Here is a 16,674-nt window from a genome sequence, read left to right as displayed (position 1 = left end):
TCTCATGAGTGCTTATGGTAAAGGTGACATTTGGGCAAAGCAGTTGTAGGACTCAGGCCTTGGACAGACAAGGGGAAAGCTCTGTGCCTCAGGTCTGGTGAAGAAAGGAGCAGTCGTCAAGCTCAGGGCAAACCTAGAGGGAGAATGAGATTTTCCTGGCAGTTCTCATGGCTGGCAGGGAGAAAACGTCCTTCAAAACCATTGTACTAAAAACAGTGTACCACAAGGCACTGGAGAAAGAAAATGATTTGTCTTTTGATCCTCAATTCAGTCAGGTTTTTGTTTTGTTTTCAAGGCAGGGTCTCATGTAGCCTGGGTTGATCTCACACTCACTATGTAGCTGAGGCTGACTCTGAACTCCTAATTTTGCTGCTGGGATTACAGCTGTGTATTTCTGTGCCCAGCTCAAGTCACTTCTGAAAGAGTGGTAGAGACAAAATCTCTGCCATAATGTTTGCTATAAACTCCAAGGGATGGTTGTTTACTTCAGTCTTACCCTGTTTTAAAATATGGGAGAAGAATGTTACTTGGCACTTGAGTTTTGAAAGACAGTGTTCATATCATTTAATCCTTAAAGGACCTTTACAGATTCAATTCATGCACCTGGAGTTCATTTTCAGTGGCTAGAGGCCCTGGTGCACCCACTGTTTCTCTCAAATAAATTAATTAAAAGTAGAGCTGAGCATGGTGGTGCATGCCTTTAATCCCAGAACTCGCGAGGCAGAGGTAGGAAGAGCACAGTGAGTTTAAGACCAACCTGAGACTACATAGTGAATTCCAGGTCAGCCTGGGCTAGAGAGAGATGCTACCTCCAAAAAAAAAAAGCAAAAAAAAAAAAAGCTGGGCATGGTGACACACACCTTTAATCCCAGCACTCAGGAGGCAGAGGTAGGAGGATCACCATGAGTTCGAGGCCACCCTGCGACTATATAGTTAATTCCAGGTCAGCTTTGGCCAGAGTGAAACCCTACCTCAAAAAATAGGGCTGGAAAGATGGCTTAGCGGTTAAGCGCTTGCCTGTGAAGCCTAAGGACCCCGGTTCGAGGCTCGGATCCCCAGGTCCCACGTTAGCCAGATGCACAAGGGGGCGCACGCGTCTGGAGTTCGTTTGCAGAGGCTGGAAGCCCTGGCGCGCCCATTCTCTCTCTTTTCCTCTGTCTGTCTGTGTCTGTCACTCTCAAATAAATAAATAAATTAAAAATAAATAAATAAAAATAAAAAAGCCAGGCATGGTGGTATACACCTTTAATCCTACCACTTGGGAGCTAGAGGTAGGAGGATCTCTATAAATTCAAGGTCTCCCTGAGACTACATAGTGAATTCCAAGTCAGCCTGAGCTAGAGTGAGACCCTACCTTGAAAAACAAAAACAAACAAAAAAGTAGAAGTTGGTAGCCTAGTCAATGAGTGTGTGCAAATTTCTTTCCTTTGCAGTTATATAGTCTTTTTAAATAAAAAAAAATTAAATTTATTTGAAAGAGGCAGAGAGGATGGGTGTGCCAGAGCCTCTAGCCAGGACAAATGAACTCCAGACATGTGTCACCTTGTGTATCTCGCTTATGTGGGTACTGGGGAATTGAACCTAGGTCCTTAAGCTTCATAGGTAAGCACCTTAACTGCTAAGCCATTTCTCCAGCTCCAGATTTTTCTATTTTTTTGAGGTGTTGAACTCAGCGAGCCTCCCACCTCTGCCTCTTGCGTGCTGGGATGATGGGATTAAAGGTACCCAGCACGCAGGAGGCAGAGGTAGTAAGAGAATTGCCATGAGTTCGAGGCCACCTTGAGACTACATAGTGAATTCCAGGTTAGCTTGGGCTAGAATGAAATCCTATCTCGAAAAACAAAGCAAACAAACAAACAAAGGCACTTTCTCTTTTTGTAGTTCTAGACTGTCCTGGAACTCAAAAGGATCCTCCTGCCTCTGCCTCCCAAGTGCTGGGATTAGAGGTGTGGCCACCATGCCAGGCTATTTATTTATTTATTTGAGAGGGAGAGAGAGAATAGGCGCGCCAGGGCCTCCAGCCACTGCAAACGAACTCCAGATGTGTGCGCCACCTTGTGCATCTGGCTAACGTGGGTCCTGGAGAATGGAGCCTCGAACCGGGGTCCCTAGGCTTCACAGGCAAGCCATCTCTCCAGGCCCCTCCCTCCCTCCCTCCCTCCCTCTCTTTCTTTCCTTTTTTTTTTTTTTTTTTTAGGTAGGGTCTTACTCTAGCTCAGGCTGACCTGGAATTCACTATGTAGTCTCAGGCTGTCCTTAAGCTCACATCAGTTCTCTACCTCTGTCTCCCAAGTGCTGGGACCAAAGGCCTGCGCTACCAAGCCTGGCAAATATTTTATTTGAGAGAATGAGGCACCTGAGAGAGTGGGTAAGAATGGGCACACCAGGGTCTCTAGCCACTGCAAAAGAACTCAAATGCATGCACCACCCTGTGCATCTGGCTCTACGTGGGTATTGGGGAATCAAACCTGAGTCCTTTGGCTTTGCTGGCAAATGCCTTAACCGCTAAGCCATCTCTCCAGCTCCCCAAATTTGGTTTTAATTGTATAAAATAATCTTGCTGGGCATGGTGGCGCACCTGTTTAATCCCAGCACTTGGGAGGAGAATCGCCATAAATTCGAGGTCACCCAGAGACTTCATGGTGAGTTCCGGTTAGCCTGGGCTAGAGCGAGACCCTACCTCGCAAAACCGAAAAATCAAACACACAAACAAAAAGACCACCTCTAGTTCTATCAAAGAGCTCCACCGGGGGCGAAGTTCCTGGTGTTACAAGGCGCCGCCGCCCACACGCCAGACCGCTAGGGGCCGACGGAGGCGGAGCTAGTTATCCCAGGATGCATTTGGACCTACTCCCGGGCCACCCTAGGGCGGTCCTGAGCGAGGTACCCCAACCGCAGGGGCAGAGGCAGAGGCAGAGTCGTCCGGAATCAAAGTGGAGGCTCAGGGTTCAGGATCAGGCTAGTGGCATCCCCCGCAGGCTTCGCTCGCCATGGGGGAGGTGGAGATCTCGGCGCGGGCCTACGGGAAGATGTGCCTGCACGCCGCCCGGTACCCGCACGCTGCGGTCAACGGCTTGTTGCTGGCCCCCGCGCCGCGCTCGGGGGAATGCCTGTACCTCACCGACTGTGTGCCCCTCTTCCACAACCACCTGGCCTTGTCCGTCATGCTGGAGGTCGCGCTCCACCAGGTGCCCCCCCTCCGCCCCAAATCTATCCTCAGCCCCTTGGCAACACTGCGCACCCACGAAGTCAGTAGCACGATTTAGTTACTGATGGACCCTTTCCCACGACAGGTGGATGTGTGGGGCGCACGGGCCGGTCTGGTGGTAGCTGGGTACTATCATGCCAATGCAGCTTTGGACGACCAGAGGTGAGTTGGGTGGCCAGAGGCAGAAGACGGAATTACGGCGGGTGTGGGTGGAGTACGAATGAATCAAAGTTATTCCTTCCATCTTTTCTTTATCAAATGCTTAGAAGTAGTTTGTACATAGGCAGCACTGAGAGATATGAAGGATGATTAAGTCAGAGCCCTGCCTGGGAGGATCTGCGTTGAGGGTGGGGGAGACAGCAGTATTTCGACAATAACAGGCTTCAGGCTTTCTAACTGAGGGGCACCATCCTCCACAAGTGCAGAAAGAACCAAGAGGGAGCCTAGCCAGCAAGTCAAAAACCCCTTGCCACTTTATACATGTGTATTTTTTTATTTTTTTGATTTTGAAAAAAAAAATTTTTTTTTGAGAGAGAGAGGCAGATAGAGTGAGAATGGACAATCCAGGACGTCTAGCCACTGCAAATGAACTCCTGATGCATGGGCCACCTTGTACATCTGGCTTTACGTGGCTACTGGGGAATCAAACCTAGGTCCTTTGGCTTTTCGTGCAAGCACCTTAACTGCTAAGCCATCTCTCCAGTGTACTTTTTTTTTTGTTTTTTTGTTTTCCCTCAAATTTTATTAATATTTTCCATGATTATAAAAAAAATCCCATGGTAATACCCTCCCTCTCCTCACTTTCCCCTTTGAGATTCCATTCTCCATCATATCCCCTCCCCATCTCAATCAGTCTCTCTTTTATTTTGATGTCATGATCTTTTCCTCCTCTTATGATGATCTTGTGTAGGTAGTGTCAGGCACAGTGAGGTCATGGATATCCAGGCCATTTTATGTCTGGAGGGAGCACGTTGTAAGGAGTCCTACCTTTCCTTTGGCTCTTACATTCTTTCTGCCACCTCTTCCACATTAGACCCTGAGCCTTGGAAGGTGTGATCGAGATGTTACTAAGTACTCCAGTCATTTCTTTACAGGACTATGATACCTTCTGAGTCATCCCAAGGTCACTGCCATCTGAAAAGAGAAGATTCTCTTCCCAAAGTGAGAGTAGCGTTAATATAAGGGTATAAATATTGAGAGAAATGTTTACTGGGCAGTTTGATAAGCATAGTATATACATTTTTCCAGCCATCAGCAGATGTTACACCCCTAGGGCTCATGACTACCCCTGTTTTAAGTTTTCAGTATCAGGGATGTGTTTCCCCCCATGGAGCGGGCCTCCAGTCCAGTTGGAGGGCAGTTGGTTTCCACCATGACAGATATGCCACTATTGCACCCATTGGTTCATTTGGCCTGGCTGGCCATTATAAGGCTTGCAATGTCCACTGTTGAGTATCTTCACTGGTGGTATCTCTTTCTCCCATTGAATGGCATGTAGAATGGCTTCTTCCAGCTTTCTGTCAGCTGGTCTACATGCAGGAGGTTATCAGCTCAGTTCCAGCAGGATTTCTCAGTGGCCTTGCAGCCCAAGTATGTGGAGTCTTCAGCAATAGGGTCTTACCATCTATTCCTGGTGGGAAACCAAGGGCCTTGGCAATGGCCTAAATACATATGTATTTAAGCAAGTACTTCTATTTTGATACGGATCAAGTCAGGTCTATTTTATAATTTGCACCCCCCCACACACACACACTTAATAGATTTGACATCTTCTCATCTCCACATCAAGATTTACCTTATTCCTGGAAGCTGGGGAGATAGCTCAGTTCATAAAGGTGCTTGCTTGCAAAGTCTACCTGCCTGGATTCAATTCCCCAGCCACCAACATAAAGCCAGATGCAAAAAGTGGTACATGTATTTGGCATTCTTTTCAGAGACAAGAGCTCCTGCCATGCCCCCCACACATATGAAAATAAATAAAATAAGCTGTGTAAGACCTAATGTTTAAGGCATTAAATAATGATAGGGCTGAGGAGATGGCTCAGCAGTTAAAGGCGCTTTCTTGTAATGTCTACCAGTGGGTTCAGTTCCCCATTATCTATGTAAAGCCAGATGCACAATGTGGCACATACATCAGGTTTGCAGTGGTGGGAGGCCCTGGTATGCTCAAATTCTCTCTGCTCAAAAATAAATGAAATGGCTGCATGGTTAAACGTACTTGTTTGCAAAGCCTACCTGCCCCAATTTGGCCCAGGTTTGATTGCCCACTATTCACATAAAGCCACAGGCACAAAGTGGCTCAAGAATTTGTAGTTCATTTGCAGCAAGGAGGGGCCCTGGTATGCCCATTCTCTGTCTCTACTTGAAAATAATAAAAAAAATTAAAATAATTTATTTGAGAGAGAAAGAGAAAGACAGAAGAGTGAATATGGGCATGCCAGAGCTTCCTGTCATTGCAAATGGACTCCAGACACATGCACTGTTTAGTGCATCTGGCTTTACATCAGTACTGAGGAATTGAACCCAGACTGTCAGGCTTTCCAAGCAAGCACCTTTAATTGCTGAGCCATCTCTCCAGCCCAAATATAAATTATGATGTAATGATATAACCATAGTCATACTATACAGCTGTGAGGATAAGATACAATTTAAATTTTTTATTTGTGTGTGGGGGGGCACACTAATAAGTAATGCATTCCATCATGGAATTTTCTTTCTTTCTTTGGTTTTTCAGGTAGGGTCTCCCTCTAGCCCAGGCTGATCTGGAATTCACTATGTAGTCGCAGGGTGGCCTGGAACTCACCATGATCCTCCTAACTCTGCCTCCGAGTGCTAGGATTAAAGGCTTGCATGTGCCCAGCCTTATGGCTCCAGTAATTCTTTTTTTTTAAAAAATTTTTATTTCTGTTTATTCAAGAGAGAAAGAGAGAGGTAGGTACGTAGATAAATAGACAGATAGAGAATGGGTGCACCAAGGCCTCTAGCTACAAACAAACTCCAGATGCATGTGCTACATTGTATATGTGGCTTATGTGGGTCCAGGGAATTGAACCTGGGTCCTTTGGCTTTGTAGGCAAGTACCTTACTGCTCAGCCATCTCACTCACTCTAGCTCAGGCTGACCTGGAATTCACTATGTATTCTTAGGGACGCCTCAAAGTCATGGTGATCCTCCTACCTCTGCCTCTGGAGTGCTGGGATTAAAGGTGTGTGCCACTACACCCAGCCCAATAATTCTGTACAAATGCAATTTTTTTTATGGTTTTCAGGGTAGAGTCTCACTGTAGCGCAGGTTGACCTGGAATTCACTATGTAGTTTCAGGGTGGCCTTGAATTCAAAGCGATCCTCCTACCTCTGCCTCCCGAGTATAAATGCAATTTCTTGATTTTAATATGGATAGTTAAGCCAAATTACCTTCCAAAATGCCCACCTTTGATTTCTACTCTCACCAGCAGTATCTGAGCTCCTATTTCCCACAGCTTTCAAGCAGCAAGCAGGCCTCAGGCCAGCCACAGGGAAAGGCTACAACTGTGCCCACATCTATGAGACCTGGGAGGCCGACTTCAAATGGACTAGGTCTGCCCACAGGTGGCTCCTCACTCCTCTGATCTTCCCTCTACACAGCCCTGGACCTCTGGCCTTGAAAATTGCTGGGCGAATTTCGGAATTCTTCCCTGATGCAGTACTTATTATGGTGAGGCTGGGGCTTCAGGATGGGGAGGTGGAAAGAAAGTAAGGAGAGAGATTATCAAAATTCCCATCTGCCCTTTTCCCCACCCAGTTGGATAATAAGAAACTGGTGCCTCAGCCTCGTGTGCCTCCAGTCATCGTTCTGGAAAACCAAGGTCTCCATTGGGTGCCTAAGGACAAGAACTTGTGAGTGCCCTCCTGCTTCTATCTCTCCCTAGGAGCCAAAGGCTCCTGACCTCCTTTGTCCTTGGCCCTGCCCCAAGGGTTCGTCTCTTGATACAGTCTTTGTTAAGTCTGTGTCTAGTCCCACTACACACTGACTTCTCTTTTGTTCTGTTTTTCCTCAGAGTAATGTGGAGAGACTGGGAAGAGTCTCGGCAGATGGTGGGAGTACTGTTGGAGGGCAGGGCCCATCAGCACCTTGTGGACTTTGACTGCCACCTTGATGACATCCGGCAGGATTGGACCAACCAGCAGCTCAATACTCAAATCACCCACTGGGTTGGTCCCACCAATGGAAATGCCTGAGACAGGAGCAGGAGGGTCAAATCCAATAAAGAGATGGGCTGGTGGGCAATGATATGACCATATTTATTGTTGTTTGGGAGGAACCTCACAAGGAGGAACACAGGGGAAAGTCTGGAGTCCTGGTAAAAAGCAGGAAGTCCTCTGCCATACTCATCACAGAAGAGTGATGAGGCTCTCAATAAATCATTCCTTTTGTTTCTCCCCGGGGCTTCTTGAGCTTCTCAAAGTTCTTCAGGATGATGTCATATAACACAGCCTACAGGACCACAGAGGAGTAGAGGTTAGCCCCAGGCCCCCAGTGGTTCTGTGTTCCATTTCTACCTTTGGAAAGGCTGATCTCTGTCATCTTCCACCCCCAGACTGCAGGGTCAGTCAGAATGTGGACGGCCTGCAAAAAGCATTCCTGCCCACCCCTGCCCTTGCTTCCTCACATAAGCATTGCGGATCTCCATGACCATCAGCCGGATGTCCCGGTACTCTGCCTCATCCAGCTCATGCACCAGCTGCCGATAATCACCCTGTGGAAACTCAGGGTCAGGCCTGACTTGAACTATGTCTTCCCCAGTGCACCCTGACCTGGGCCTCACCTACCACATGGGGTTGCTTGGTTGCTTTGGCCACTGCATCACCCCGCTCCAAGAAGTACCTGTGGGAAGTGAAAGTAATATGTATGGAGTAGAAAAAGGAGGGAGCCCTAGTCTGTCTCAAAGACAATATGCATAGGCATTCAGTGGCCACTCACTTAGATATCTGAGCATGAAAGCCTTCCAGCTTGGTATGAAGGCTGGTCATCAGCTCAAACACCTTTTCCTGGGGAAAGAAAGGCCCAAGTGAGGGTTGGAAGGAAACATGGGCTATATGGAAGGGTTGGGTGTGTGGAAGAGGCAGTGTTCTTACCTGTACAGCCACTCCAAAATTATTCCCATCTTCAATCCGAGGTATCTGTAGCTGCAACCAGGTAGTGACCTGTGGGGAAAAGGAATGCATCAAGCCTTTTCACCCCTAACCCCAATTCCCAGGTTCCTCTTCCTTTCTTCCCTGCTCTTACTAGAGAGCATGCCAACCCATCTTGAGCCCCAGCCGATTTCTGGTTTTACTTGCTGTGTCCTCTCCTAAGACCTGGCATGGATCATGCCCTAGCTGGCAAACACCAAGAGAACAAAGCATTTGACCTGAGCCTGGGGATAGAAGTGGGAGGACTCACCAAGTTCAGTTGCTCAGTTACATCTTTAATCTCGGGCTTTAGGCGCTGCAGGAGGGCTACGATCTTCTCATTGCAGTTCACTGGGCCACAGGGAGGACCTAGAGAGCAGGCCATAGGTCCATGAATGACTGTTTGTGAGGTAAGGGAGTGGAGTTGGCTCTAAAAGGAGCTGTTCCACAGTGGGGGTCCAAGTCTCTTCTCACCACAGGAGTTCCAAGTACCTTTGTCTTCATCTTCCCCTTTCTTCTTTTCATTCTTGTCTTCCTTCTGTAGGGAGAGAGGAGCTCATGGGAGACCAAACTCAGGCTGATTTCCTTAGGGTTAGGCCACATCTCCCAGGTCTCCTGGCTTGCCTCCTGCTGTTTCTTCCGTTCCTCTTTCTCTTTCTCCTTGACTGGGTCAGGCACTGGGATGTCCAATGGGGCCTTTAGATTGCTCAAGTTGGCTTCACTGAGAGCTGGCTCCTGGTGTATAGTCGGAGGAGGGCTGGAGATGAGGGTGTCCCTTTCACCTCATATTAGCTACCTCCCCTTAGACGGTCCTCTTGGCCCCTACTTCAGTTCGTTTCAGGGGCCCCAGTACCTTTAAGAATGCATCCAACTCAGAAATCTTCTTGGGGAAATAGCTCCTGAGAAGGTTCTCTGTCTGTGTAAGGTGGTGGAACAGGATAAGATCAGAATCAAATGCTCTTACTTGGCAGAGAGTCAACAGGGCTCACACTGCCCAGCAAGGGAGGGCTGAGCAGTAGTCGTTAGAGGTAGGGGTGCTGATGAGACAGATCTTACCTTGCTACACAGGTCTTCACGAAACACATCCACCTGTGGGGAACAGGCAACCCCCCTCAGAAACCTGGCTTTAAGGCCAGTTTCCTTAGGGGGTTCTGTAGGGCTCAACCTAGGGAAGGGTGGAGTGGATGTAAGGCCACACCTGAAGAGGGTAAGATAGGTCCTGGGGTGGTGGAGTAGTTCGTTGCAGACCTGGATCTGGGGAGGGTGGAGTGGATCCCCAAGAGGTTCTGGGCAGATTTGGGGGATGAGAACATTTCTGGTAGTCAGTGGTGAGTGTTCCTGTGAGAACATGCCTGAGGATGCCTGGGCTGTGCCAGGATATGGAGCCTTCTGAGAATGGATAGGGATACAGCACCCTGTGGAGTGAGCCCCCACAACCTCCGTGGGTTTCCTGAGATCTGAAGGCGGCGGAGGCAGGCCCCGCACCCAGTCTGCGTGTGGCCAGGGCAACAGGCCAGCAGACTTCACGCCAGCTTTCCGCTTCACCTCAACCCACCGAACCACAGCCGCCTCACCATCTCCCGGGGGTTCAATTGCTGTGGCCCATAGGCGTGCTCTGCTGACTGAACCCGACGTGGGTACCCCGCTGAAGCTGGAGGACCGGGAAGGAGAGCCTTCATCCTCTTTAGGCCACGCCTCCCTACCGGGCACCTCCTTGAGCGCACAACTCTCACCTTGGCTTGGGCTTCAGGCTGGACCCTGAATGTAGCCATGACCGGGGCGGGGGCCTACCGCAGCACGAGGTGCCTGGAGTGGGCACCAGGAAGGGAAAGCGAAAGCAGAGCTGCAAACCCGCACCGCCTTCCAGGGGAGCGGAGGGACCGGAGGGGGCGGGGCCAGCCCACCGAGACGAGGGCGGGCTGCCGGGGAAGCGGGCCCAGGCCGGGCCTCGCCCGCGCTGGAGAGCAGTCTCCGCCCGGCGCGCCCGCCCCTCCGCTGTTCTCCCGCCTCTGGACCGACAGCCTCTGCCTCCGCCCCTCCCATTTCTCTGCCCTCACCACCTGCTCTCCTTCCCTGCTCAGACTGGGATAAGCCTTACTTGGAGATTTTCCATCTTTCCTGATTTGGAAAAAGACTTAGCTCTGTTCTTACCAGTGTGGCCCCTGACTCCACGGGCATCCCCTGGCCCCCGAATCAAGGACACCCAGACTCTGGCAAAAGACACTATCCCTTATGCAAGACTCGGTCAGCTCTCCCCAGAGCCATTGCTGCAGATTCCATTCTGCAATAACCCACTCTCCCAGAATAATGGGTACAAGGCTCTAGGATGAAATCTAAAGAGCTTTCCTTCAGAGTTTGCTGTCAATAATTGCAGGTTGTGTTCAATCCTGCCCCAAGGACTTTGCCTTTCAGAAATCGTTCTGGTTTTGTTATTGTTTTCGAGGTAGGATCTCCCTATAGCTCAGGATGACCTATAATTCACTCTGTAGTCTCAGGCTGGCTTCGACTCATGGTGATCCTACCATCTCTGCCTCCCCAGTGCTGGGACGCCCAGCCAAGAAATCTTTCTTTAAAAAAAAAAATTATATATTTGAGAGAGAGAGAGGGAGAAAACAGGCGCATCAGGGCCTCCAGCCACTACAAATGAACTCCAGATGTTTGTGCCACTCTGCATCTGGCTTTACCTGGGTATTGGGGAATCGAACATGGCTCCTTAGGCTTTGCAGGCAAACATCCTCACTGCTGAGCCATCTCTCCAGCCACCTCCAATTCATTTTTAGAGACAGGATAATGTAGTGGTTTAAGTCAGGGGTGGGCATACTATTTTTTTTTAATTTATTTTTTATTAACAACTTTCATGATTGTAAACAGTATCCTATGATAATGCCCTCCCTCCCCCACTTCCCCCTTTTAAACTCCACTCTCCTTCATAAGGGATAGGCATACTTTTTTCTTTTTTCTTTTTCTAGGTAGGGTCTTGCTGTAGTCCAGACTGACCTAGAATTCACTATGTAGTCTCAGACTGGTCTTGAACTCAAAATGATCCTCCTATTTCAGCCTCCCAAGTGCTGGGATGAAAGGCATGCACCACCATGCCTACCCAGACTTTTTCTGTAAGGGATCAGATAGTAACTATTTAGGCTGTGTGGGCCTTACAGTACCAGTAGCAACTACTCAGTTCTGCCATGGAAAGCAGCTCATGAGAATGAATTAATATGACTAATCTCCAGTAAAATTTAATTTAGGGACACTAGAATTTGAATATCATGCAATTTTCACATGCCAAGAAATATTCTTTTATTTTTATTAATTTTTGTTTTTTTTTTTAATTATTTTTATTTATTTATTCGAAAGTGACAGAGAGAAAGAGGCAGATAGACAGAGAGAGAATGGGCGCGCCAGGGCCTCCAGCCACTCAAACAAACTCCAGATGTGTGAGCCCCCTTGTGCATCTGGTTAACGTGGGTCCTGGGGAATCGAACCGGGGTCCTTAGGCTTCACAGGCAAGCACTTAATCGTTAAGCCATCTCACCAGCCCTATTTTTTTTTAATTTTATTTATTTATTTGAGAGTGACAGACGGAGAGAAAGAGGCAGATAGAGAGAGAGGGCCTCCAGCCACTGCAAACAAACTCCAGACGCATGTGCCCCCTTGTGCATCTGTCTAATGTGGGTCCTGGGGAATCGAGCCTCGAACTGGGGTCCTTAGGCCTCACAGGCAAGCGCTTAATGGCTAAGCCATCTCTCCAGCCCAATTTTTTTTTTTAATTTATAGATTTGTATATTATATAAATTCAACAGATAAACAATGATATAACAATTACAGGCATTGTAAAGATTTTAGACTTTTTAAAAAAGTAAATGCTTGCTTAGAAATAAAATGCTACTTTTCAAAATACAGAATTGGATTCCAATAAAACAATTTTTTTTTTTTTTTTTTTTGGTTTTCTAAGGTAGGGTGTCACTCTAGCTCAGGCTGACCTGGAATTCACTATGTAGTCTCACGGTGGCTTCGAACTCTCGGCGATCCTCCTACTTCTGCCTCCCGAGTGCTGGGATTAAAGGCGTGCCCCACCATGCCCGGCACCAATAAAACAATTTAATAAAATAAGGCAACAATGTTTAATAAGGCAAAATTCACAGGAGGCTATATACGGTTAATATAAGATCACTTTTTTTATGTCCTGAGGGAGAGGGAAAAAAGCTAAAATAGCTTAAACACTGTTTTTAGGACATTTACCAGATTAATGTAATATGTAAATTGGATACAATAAACTAGATGTTTTCCAGAAAACAAATTTAGTTATTGAATATTTCAGAATTACACTTTTAATTATGTATATATCCATACAGACATTCCTAATTCCAAGACCGAAAATACAAAATTTAAGAAATTGGATCATAAAAATTTTGACCAAAGTAAAAGTAACACATTTTCAGCATCCTTTGTTGCTACTTTGAAGTCCCCAACATTATAAAGTTAAAATACTGGTTCTTTTAGAAGGTTCTCCCATATTTTTGTTTTTCATGAATATAACATGTGCTCAGAATATAACACCTCAACCCAAGTCTCAACATGACTTGTAAAGTGACTGCTTAGGTTAATATTGTCTCTTACAAGTCAGTGTTTGACCGTTTAAAACAGTGAAAAGTGCTTTTTCCTAAACATCATTTATAGACAGAACTGGCCATTACATTTTTTGTTTTATTGAGGTAGGGTCTCACTCTAGCTCAGGCTGACCTGAAATTCATTATGTAGTCTCAGGGTGGCCTTGAACTCATGGTGATCCTCCTACCTCTGCCTCCCAAGTGCTGGGATTAAAGGCGTGAGCCACCATGGCTGGCTTTTCTTTTCATTTTTTTTTTTATGTGTGTGTAAGTACATGTTCATGTGCATGTGTGTGTGCATTCATGTAGAAGCCTGAGGACATGCCACACAAAAACTGGCTACAGGGCAGGAGAGATGGCTTAACGGTTAAGGCACTTGCCTGCAAAGCCTAAGGACCCAGGCTTGACTCCCCAGAACCCAAATAAGCCAGATGCACATGGTGGCACATGCATCTATAGTTTGTTTGCAGTGGCTAGATGCCCTGGCACACCCATTCTCTTTCTCTAACTTAATTTTTTTTCTTTTTTTGAGGCAGTGTCTTTTCTCTAGTCCAGGCTGACCTGGAATTCACTATGTAGTCTCAGGGTGGCCTTGAACTCACGGTGATCCTTATACCTCTGCCTTCCAAGTGCTGGGATTAAAAGCATGAGCCACCATGTCCAGCTTTCTCTCGCTAATAAAATTTAAAAACTTGCTACAAAGGGACATTCATTTTCTAATCCCTGGTTTAGAACATAGACAATGCACACTTATAACCCAGGTTTGTAATACTGACTTCTCTATGAATTGTGAACAAATTACTGTAACCTCTGTGTCTCAGTAGAGACCTTGACTTATTTACATGGCACAGAACTATACTTGGCTCACTAAACACTTGTTAAATGATCAAGTACATGGAGTCCTTTTTCAACACGAAGGCAAAGGTAGAATCATTTCATGAAACACCCAGAAAGGCAGGCCCCCTGGCTGGAGATGGAGCACCTGCTCAGGGAGGATGGTGCCCACAAAGAAGGGCAATCATTTGCTGGGCGTGGTGGTACATGCCTTTAATCCCAGCACTCGGGAGGCAGAGATAGGAGGATTGCTGTGAATTTGAGGCCACCCTGAGACTCCATAGTGAATTCCAGGTCAGCCTCAGCTTGAGTGAGACCTTACCTCGAAAAACCAAAAAAAGAAAAAAAGAAGGACAATCATCTGCTTCCATTCCTTGATACCACAGCCCAAGTCAGTTAGAAGTCTGCAGGTCACGTGATCGAAAGGGGGCAAGGAAGTCACGTACAGAAAAAAAAAACATTCAAAGTTGATAACAGCAAGAAATAGTGGATAAACCTCAGTGTCTATCAGAACCCTGTTCTTACCCTTCCCTCCCTTTTCAGGTCCCCAAATAATGAGAGGAGCCAGATCCAGGCCCACTATGCTTTTATTTCTTTCAGTTATGCTTGCGGCTGGAGCGTGGGCGAGGGAAGAGCCCGTGGCCTGGGCTTCCTGGAGACCAGGGCTGATGATACCAGCTGCCATAGGTAAGGTACCAAGCAAAGGTGCCCACTGCAGCCCCCACCACCTTGTGAGTATACTGATGGAAATAGATGACAGTACAGAGAAGCAAGAAGTTCCAGAGGCCCAGCAGCAGCACATTGAGTAGGAAGACAAGGCGTAGGGGTGTTCCAGCTGGTAGCCCATGGGCCAAGTACTTGGCAAACACTGCAGCTTCCTCAGCCATGAGCAGACAGCAAAAGGTGAGCAGGAAGGTGTGGGAGGAGACAGTATAGCCCCGCCACTGATGGCCAGCTGCCAGGCAGCTGCGCCTGTCTGGCAGCTCATGAAGCAGCAGGCCCTGGGGCAGGGGCTCAAAGCAGGAACCAGTCAGGTCCTCAATGAGCAAGAAGGCTCTGCCAGCACCACGCCACACAGCTGCCCCCACCACCAGCCGACTCAGGTGCCTGGCTGTCACTGCCACACGCCGTGTAGCCAGGAACACCACCAGCAACACAAAGCCTCCCAGGAAGGTGCATGTCCAGCCCCATGCTGAATTCACAAATTTTCTGTGGGGAGGAAGAGGGAAAGATGGTGAGATTCCCAGACCCATCTCCCCAGCCTTATCTTCCCCCTCTCCCCCTCCCCCCCGTTTGTGTTCCCAGCACTGTTCTGTTCTGTTCCCAGTTCCATCCATTATCTCTAGTTCTCTTTCCATGCCCTATAGAACCTCCAACCATTTCAATCTTGACATTTTTGTAGAGGATCATTGGACACTCTAGGGTCCACATTTCCTCTTCAGGCCTTCTCCCTACTTTCCCCTGTACCCCAGGTTCAGCTCCCTTCCCCCTCCCCTTGACCTTCTCAACCTCCTAGCCTATTTTTAGTATTCAGACTGGCAGAACACAAGCCTGAAGAAAACTGGAATCCCAGCGCGCAGGGAGTCAGCTCTTATGGTCTTAAACGGACTCACATGTTGAAGAAGTTGCCATGGCTAGCGAAGATGGTCCGAGAGTTGACATGAAACTGCAGAAGGGGCCCAAAGATGACCACAGCTGCTAACCAGGCATGGTAGAGGCGTCTTAAGCAGGGGCTGCCCAAGAGGCGTGCTGCCTGTTCACTTCCAAAGTACAACAAGGCTGAGGCCACCCAGAGCAGCACCTTCACCAGGCAGCCTAGCAGTCCGCGGACTCGGGTCCAGGCCCCTGGCCCTGCCCCCGCCACCAGCCCCCTTTCCATGTTCCCTCCCCTCCCCACTAACTGCCTGTTCTGCTGGGCTGCTGAGGAGGGGCTGGTCCCCCCTCCCAGACAAGGACAGGCAGTGACAGGTGTGGAAGACACAAGGCAGAGCCCTGTTGGCAGCTGGCGGGCGGGGGAGAGAGGTGGGGGGCAGCAAGGGGCCAGAGAGGAGGGTTGAAACGCCAGCATGGTCCTGGCCTCTGGGGTGTGGAAATGTGTCCTGACACAGCCTATATCCTTTTTTTTTTTTTTTTTTTGGTTTTCGGAGGTAGGGTCTCACTCTAGCAGAGGCTGATCTGGAATTCACTATGTAGTCTCAGGGTGGCCTTGAACCTCATGGCGATCCTCCTACCTCTGCCTCCCAAATTCTGGGATTAAAGCACAGTCAGCTCTGTATCCTGTCTTGTTAGCCCCTATGTTCTTAGCTCCAGTCACATTCTACTTTTTTATTTTGAGGTAGGGTGTCACTCTAGCCCAGGCTGACTGGAATTCACTATGTAGTCTCAGGGTGGCCTTGAACTCATGGCGATCCTCCTACCTCTGCCTCCCGAGTGCTGGGATTAAAGGTGTGCGCCTCCACGCCCGGCTCCCAGTCACATTCTAGTTTGTTTTAGACCCAGGCCTACTGTTCAGGTTATTCTTGTCCACAGTCTATCTCAGTTTGATCAGCCAAAGCTCCTTTCCACCCACCTCAACTTTACCATGCTTCTGTTCCACAGGGAAATCTGGGTCATAGCCAACCAAACCTTTACAACTCATTAAATCAAACATGTCTATCTTATCCCAATTATAGGCCCTTCTCCTGGAGCTCCAAGCAGCACTGCGAGTGTGCACAGCACCTTGTCTACCTGGGATCATAGGAGGTGTATCAGATGGGAAATCCACATCAGTGCAAAGTAACCTGAGTAGCTCAGGAAAGCTCCAGCTCCTGTCTAGATGCAGGGGTCTAGTTTGGCCCAGGATGGCTGTGCAGTGCATGCACAAAGTATTTATAG

General features: G+C 48.1%; 3 protein-coding genes across 6 annotated transcripts; 1 reads left to right on the top strand and 2 right to left on the bottom strand.

The window, feature by feature from the left end:
- The first annotated feature begins 2,826 nt into the window (after positions 1–2,826).
- Positions 2,827–7,475, top strand: Emc9 (ER membrane protein complex subunit 9). Of its 4 annotated transcripts, none has more exons than XM_004661819.3 (5): positions 2,827–3,188; positions 3,294–3,370; positions 6,833–6,902; positions 6,990–7,084; positions 7,246–7,475. In XM_004661819.3, the coding sequence occupies exons 1-5, from the start codon at positions 2,991–2,993 to the stop codon at positions 7,424–7,426; spliced, it is 621 nt and encodes a 206-aa protein (XP_004661876.1). In that variant the 5' UTR covers positions 2,827–2,990; the 3' UTR covers positions 7,427–7,475. The 4 variants fall into 4 exon arrangements, with proteins under 4 accessions (XP_004661876.1, XP_045011377.1, XP_045011376.1 ...); XM_045155442.1 differs by having other exon boundaries at positions 3,049–3,188; positions 6,688–6,902; XM_045155441.1 differs by having other exon boundaries at positions 3,049–3,188; positions 6,664–6,902.
- On the bottom strand, positions 7,466–10,251 carry Psme1 (proteasome activator subunit 1). Its single transcript, XM_004661820.3, has 11 exons — positions 10,093–10,251; positions 9,416–9,448; positions 9,213–9,275; positions 8,984–9,094; positions 8,852–8,897; positions 8,631–8,728; positions 8,324–8,392; positions 8,169–8,236; positions 8,018–8,072; positions 7,858–7,944; positions 7,466–7,682 (listed from the first exon to the last, which is right to left on the bottom strand). Exons 1-11 carry the CDS (start codon positions 10,129–10,131, stop codon positions 7,602–7,604), a joined length of 750 nt encoding a protein of 249 aa, XP_004661877.1. The 5' UTR covers positions 10,132–10,251; the 3' UTR covers positions 7,466–7,601.
- Positions 10,252–14,396: 4,145 nt separating this feature from the next.
- On the bottom strand, positions 14,397–15,679 carry Fitm1 (fat storage inducing transmembrane protein 1). The gene is made up of 2 exons (XM_004661818.2): positions 15,414–15,679; positions 14,397–15,009 (listed from the first exon to the last, which is right to left on the bottom strand). The coding sequence occupies exons 1-2, from the start codon at positions 15,677–15,679 to the stop codon at positions 14,397–14,399; spliced, it is 879 nt and encodes a 292-aa protein (XP_004661875.1).
- Positions 15,680–16,674: the final 995 nt, after the last annotated feature.

Source organism: Jaculus jaculus, chromosome 7, assembly GCF_020740685.1.
Source record: "Jaculus jaculus isolate mJacJac1 chromosome 7, mJacJac1.mat.Y.cur, whole genome shotgun sequence".
NCBI classification, from domain to species: Eukaryota; Metazoa; Chordata; class Mammalia; order Rodentia; family Dipodidae; genus Jaculus; species Jaculus jaculus.
This window is presented reverse-complemented; position numbering and strand designations above follow the sequence as displayed.

Coding starts and splice junctions, on each gene's coding strand:
- Emc9 (XM_004661819.3), top strand. CDS start 2,991: ATGGGGGAGGTGGAGATCTCGGCGCGGGCCTACGGGAAGATGTGCCTG. Junction 3,371..6,832: donor GCAGCTTTGGACGACCAGAG/GTGAGTTGGGTG, acceptor CCCTCTACACAG/CCCTGGACCTCTGGCCTTGA. Junction 6,903..6,989: donor CTGATGCAGTACTTATTATG/GTGAGGCTGGGG, acceptor TTCCCCACCCAG/TTGGATAATAAGAAACTGGT.
- Psme1 (XM_004661820.3), bottom strand. CDS start 10,131: ATGGCTACATTCAGGGTCCAGCCTGAAGCCCAAGCCAAG. Junction 7,945..8,017: donor CAACCAAGCAACCCCATGTG/GTAGGTGAGGCC, acceptor GAGTTTCCACAG/GGTGATTATCGGCAGCTGGT. Junction 7,683..7,857: donor TGGAGATCCGCAATGCTTAT/GTGAGGAAGCAA, acceptor GTGGTCCTGTAG/GCTGTGTTATATGACATCAT.
- Fitm1 (XM_004661818.2), bottom strand. CDS start 15,679: ATGGAAAGGGGGCTGGTGGCGGGGGCAGGGCCAGGGGCCTGGACCCGA. Junction 15,010..15,413: donor CATGGCAACTTCTTCAACAT/GTGAGTCCGTTT, acceptor TCCTCCCCACAG/AAAATTTGTGAATTCAGCAT.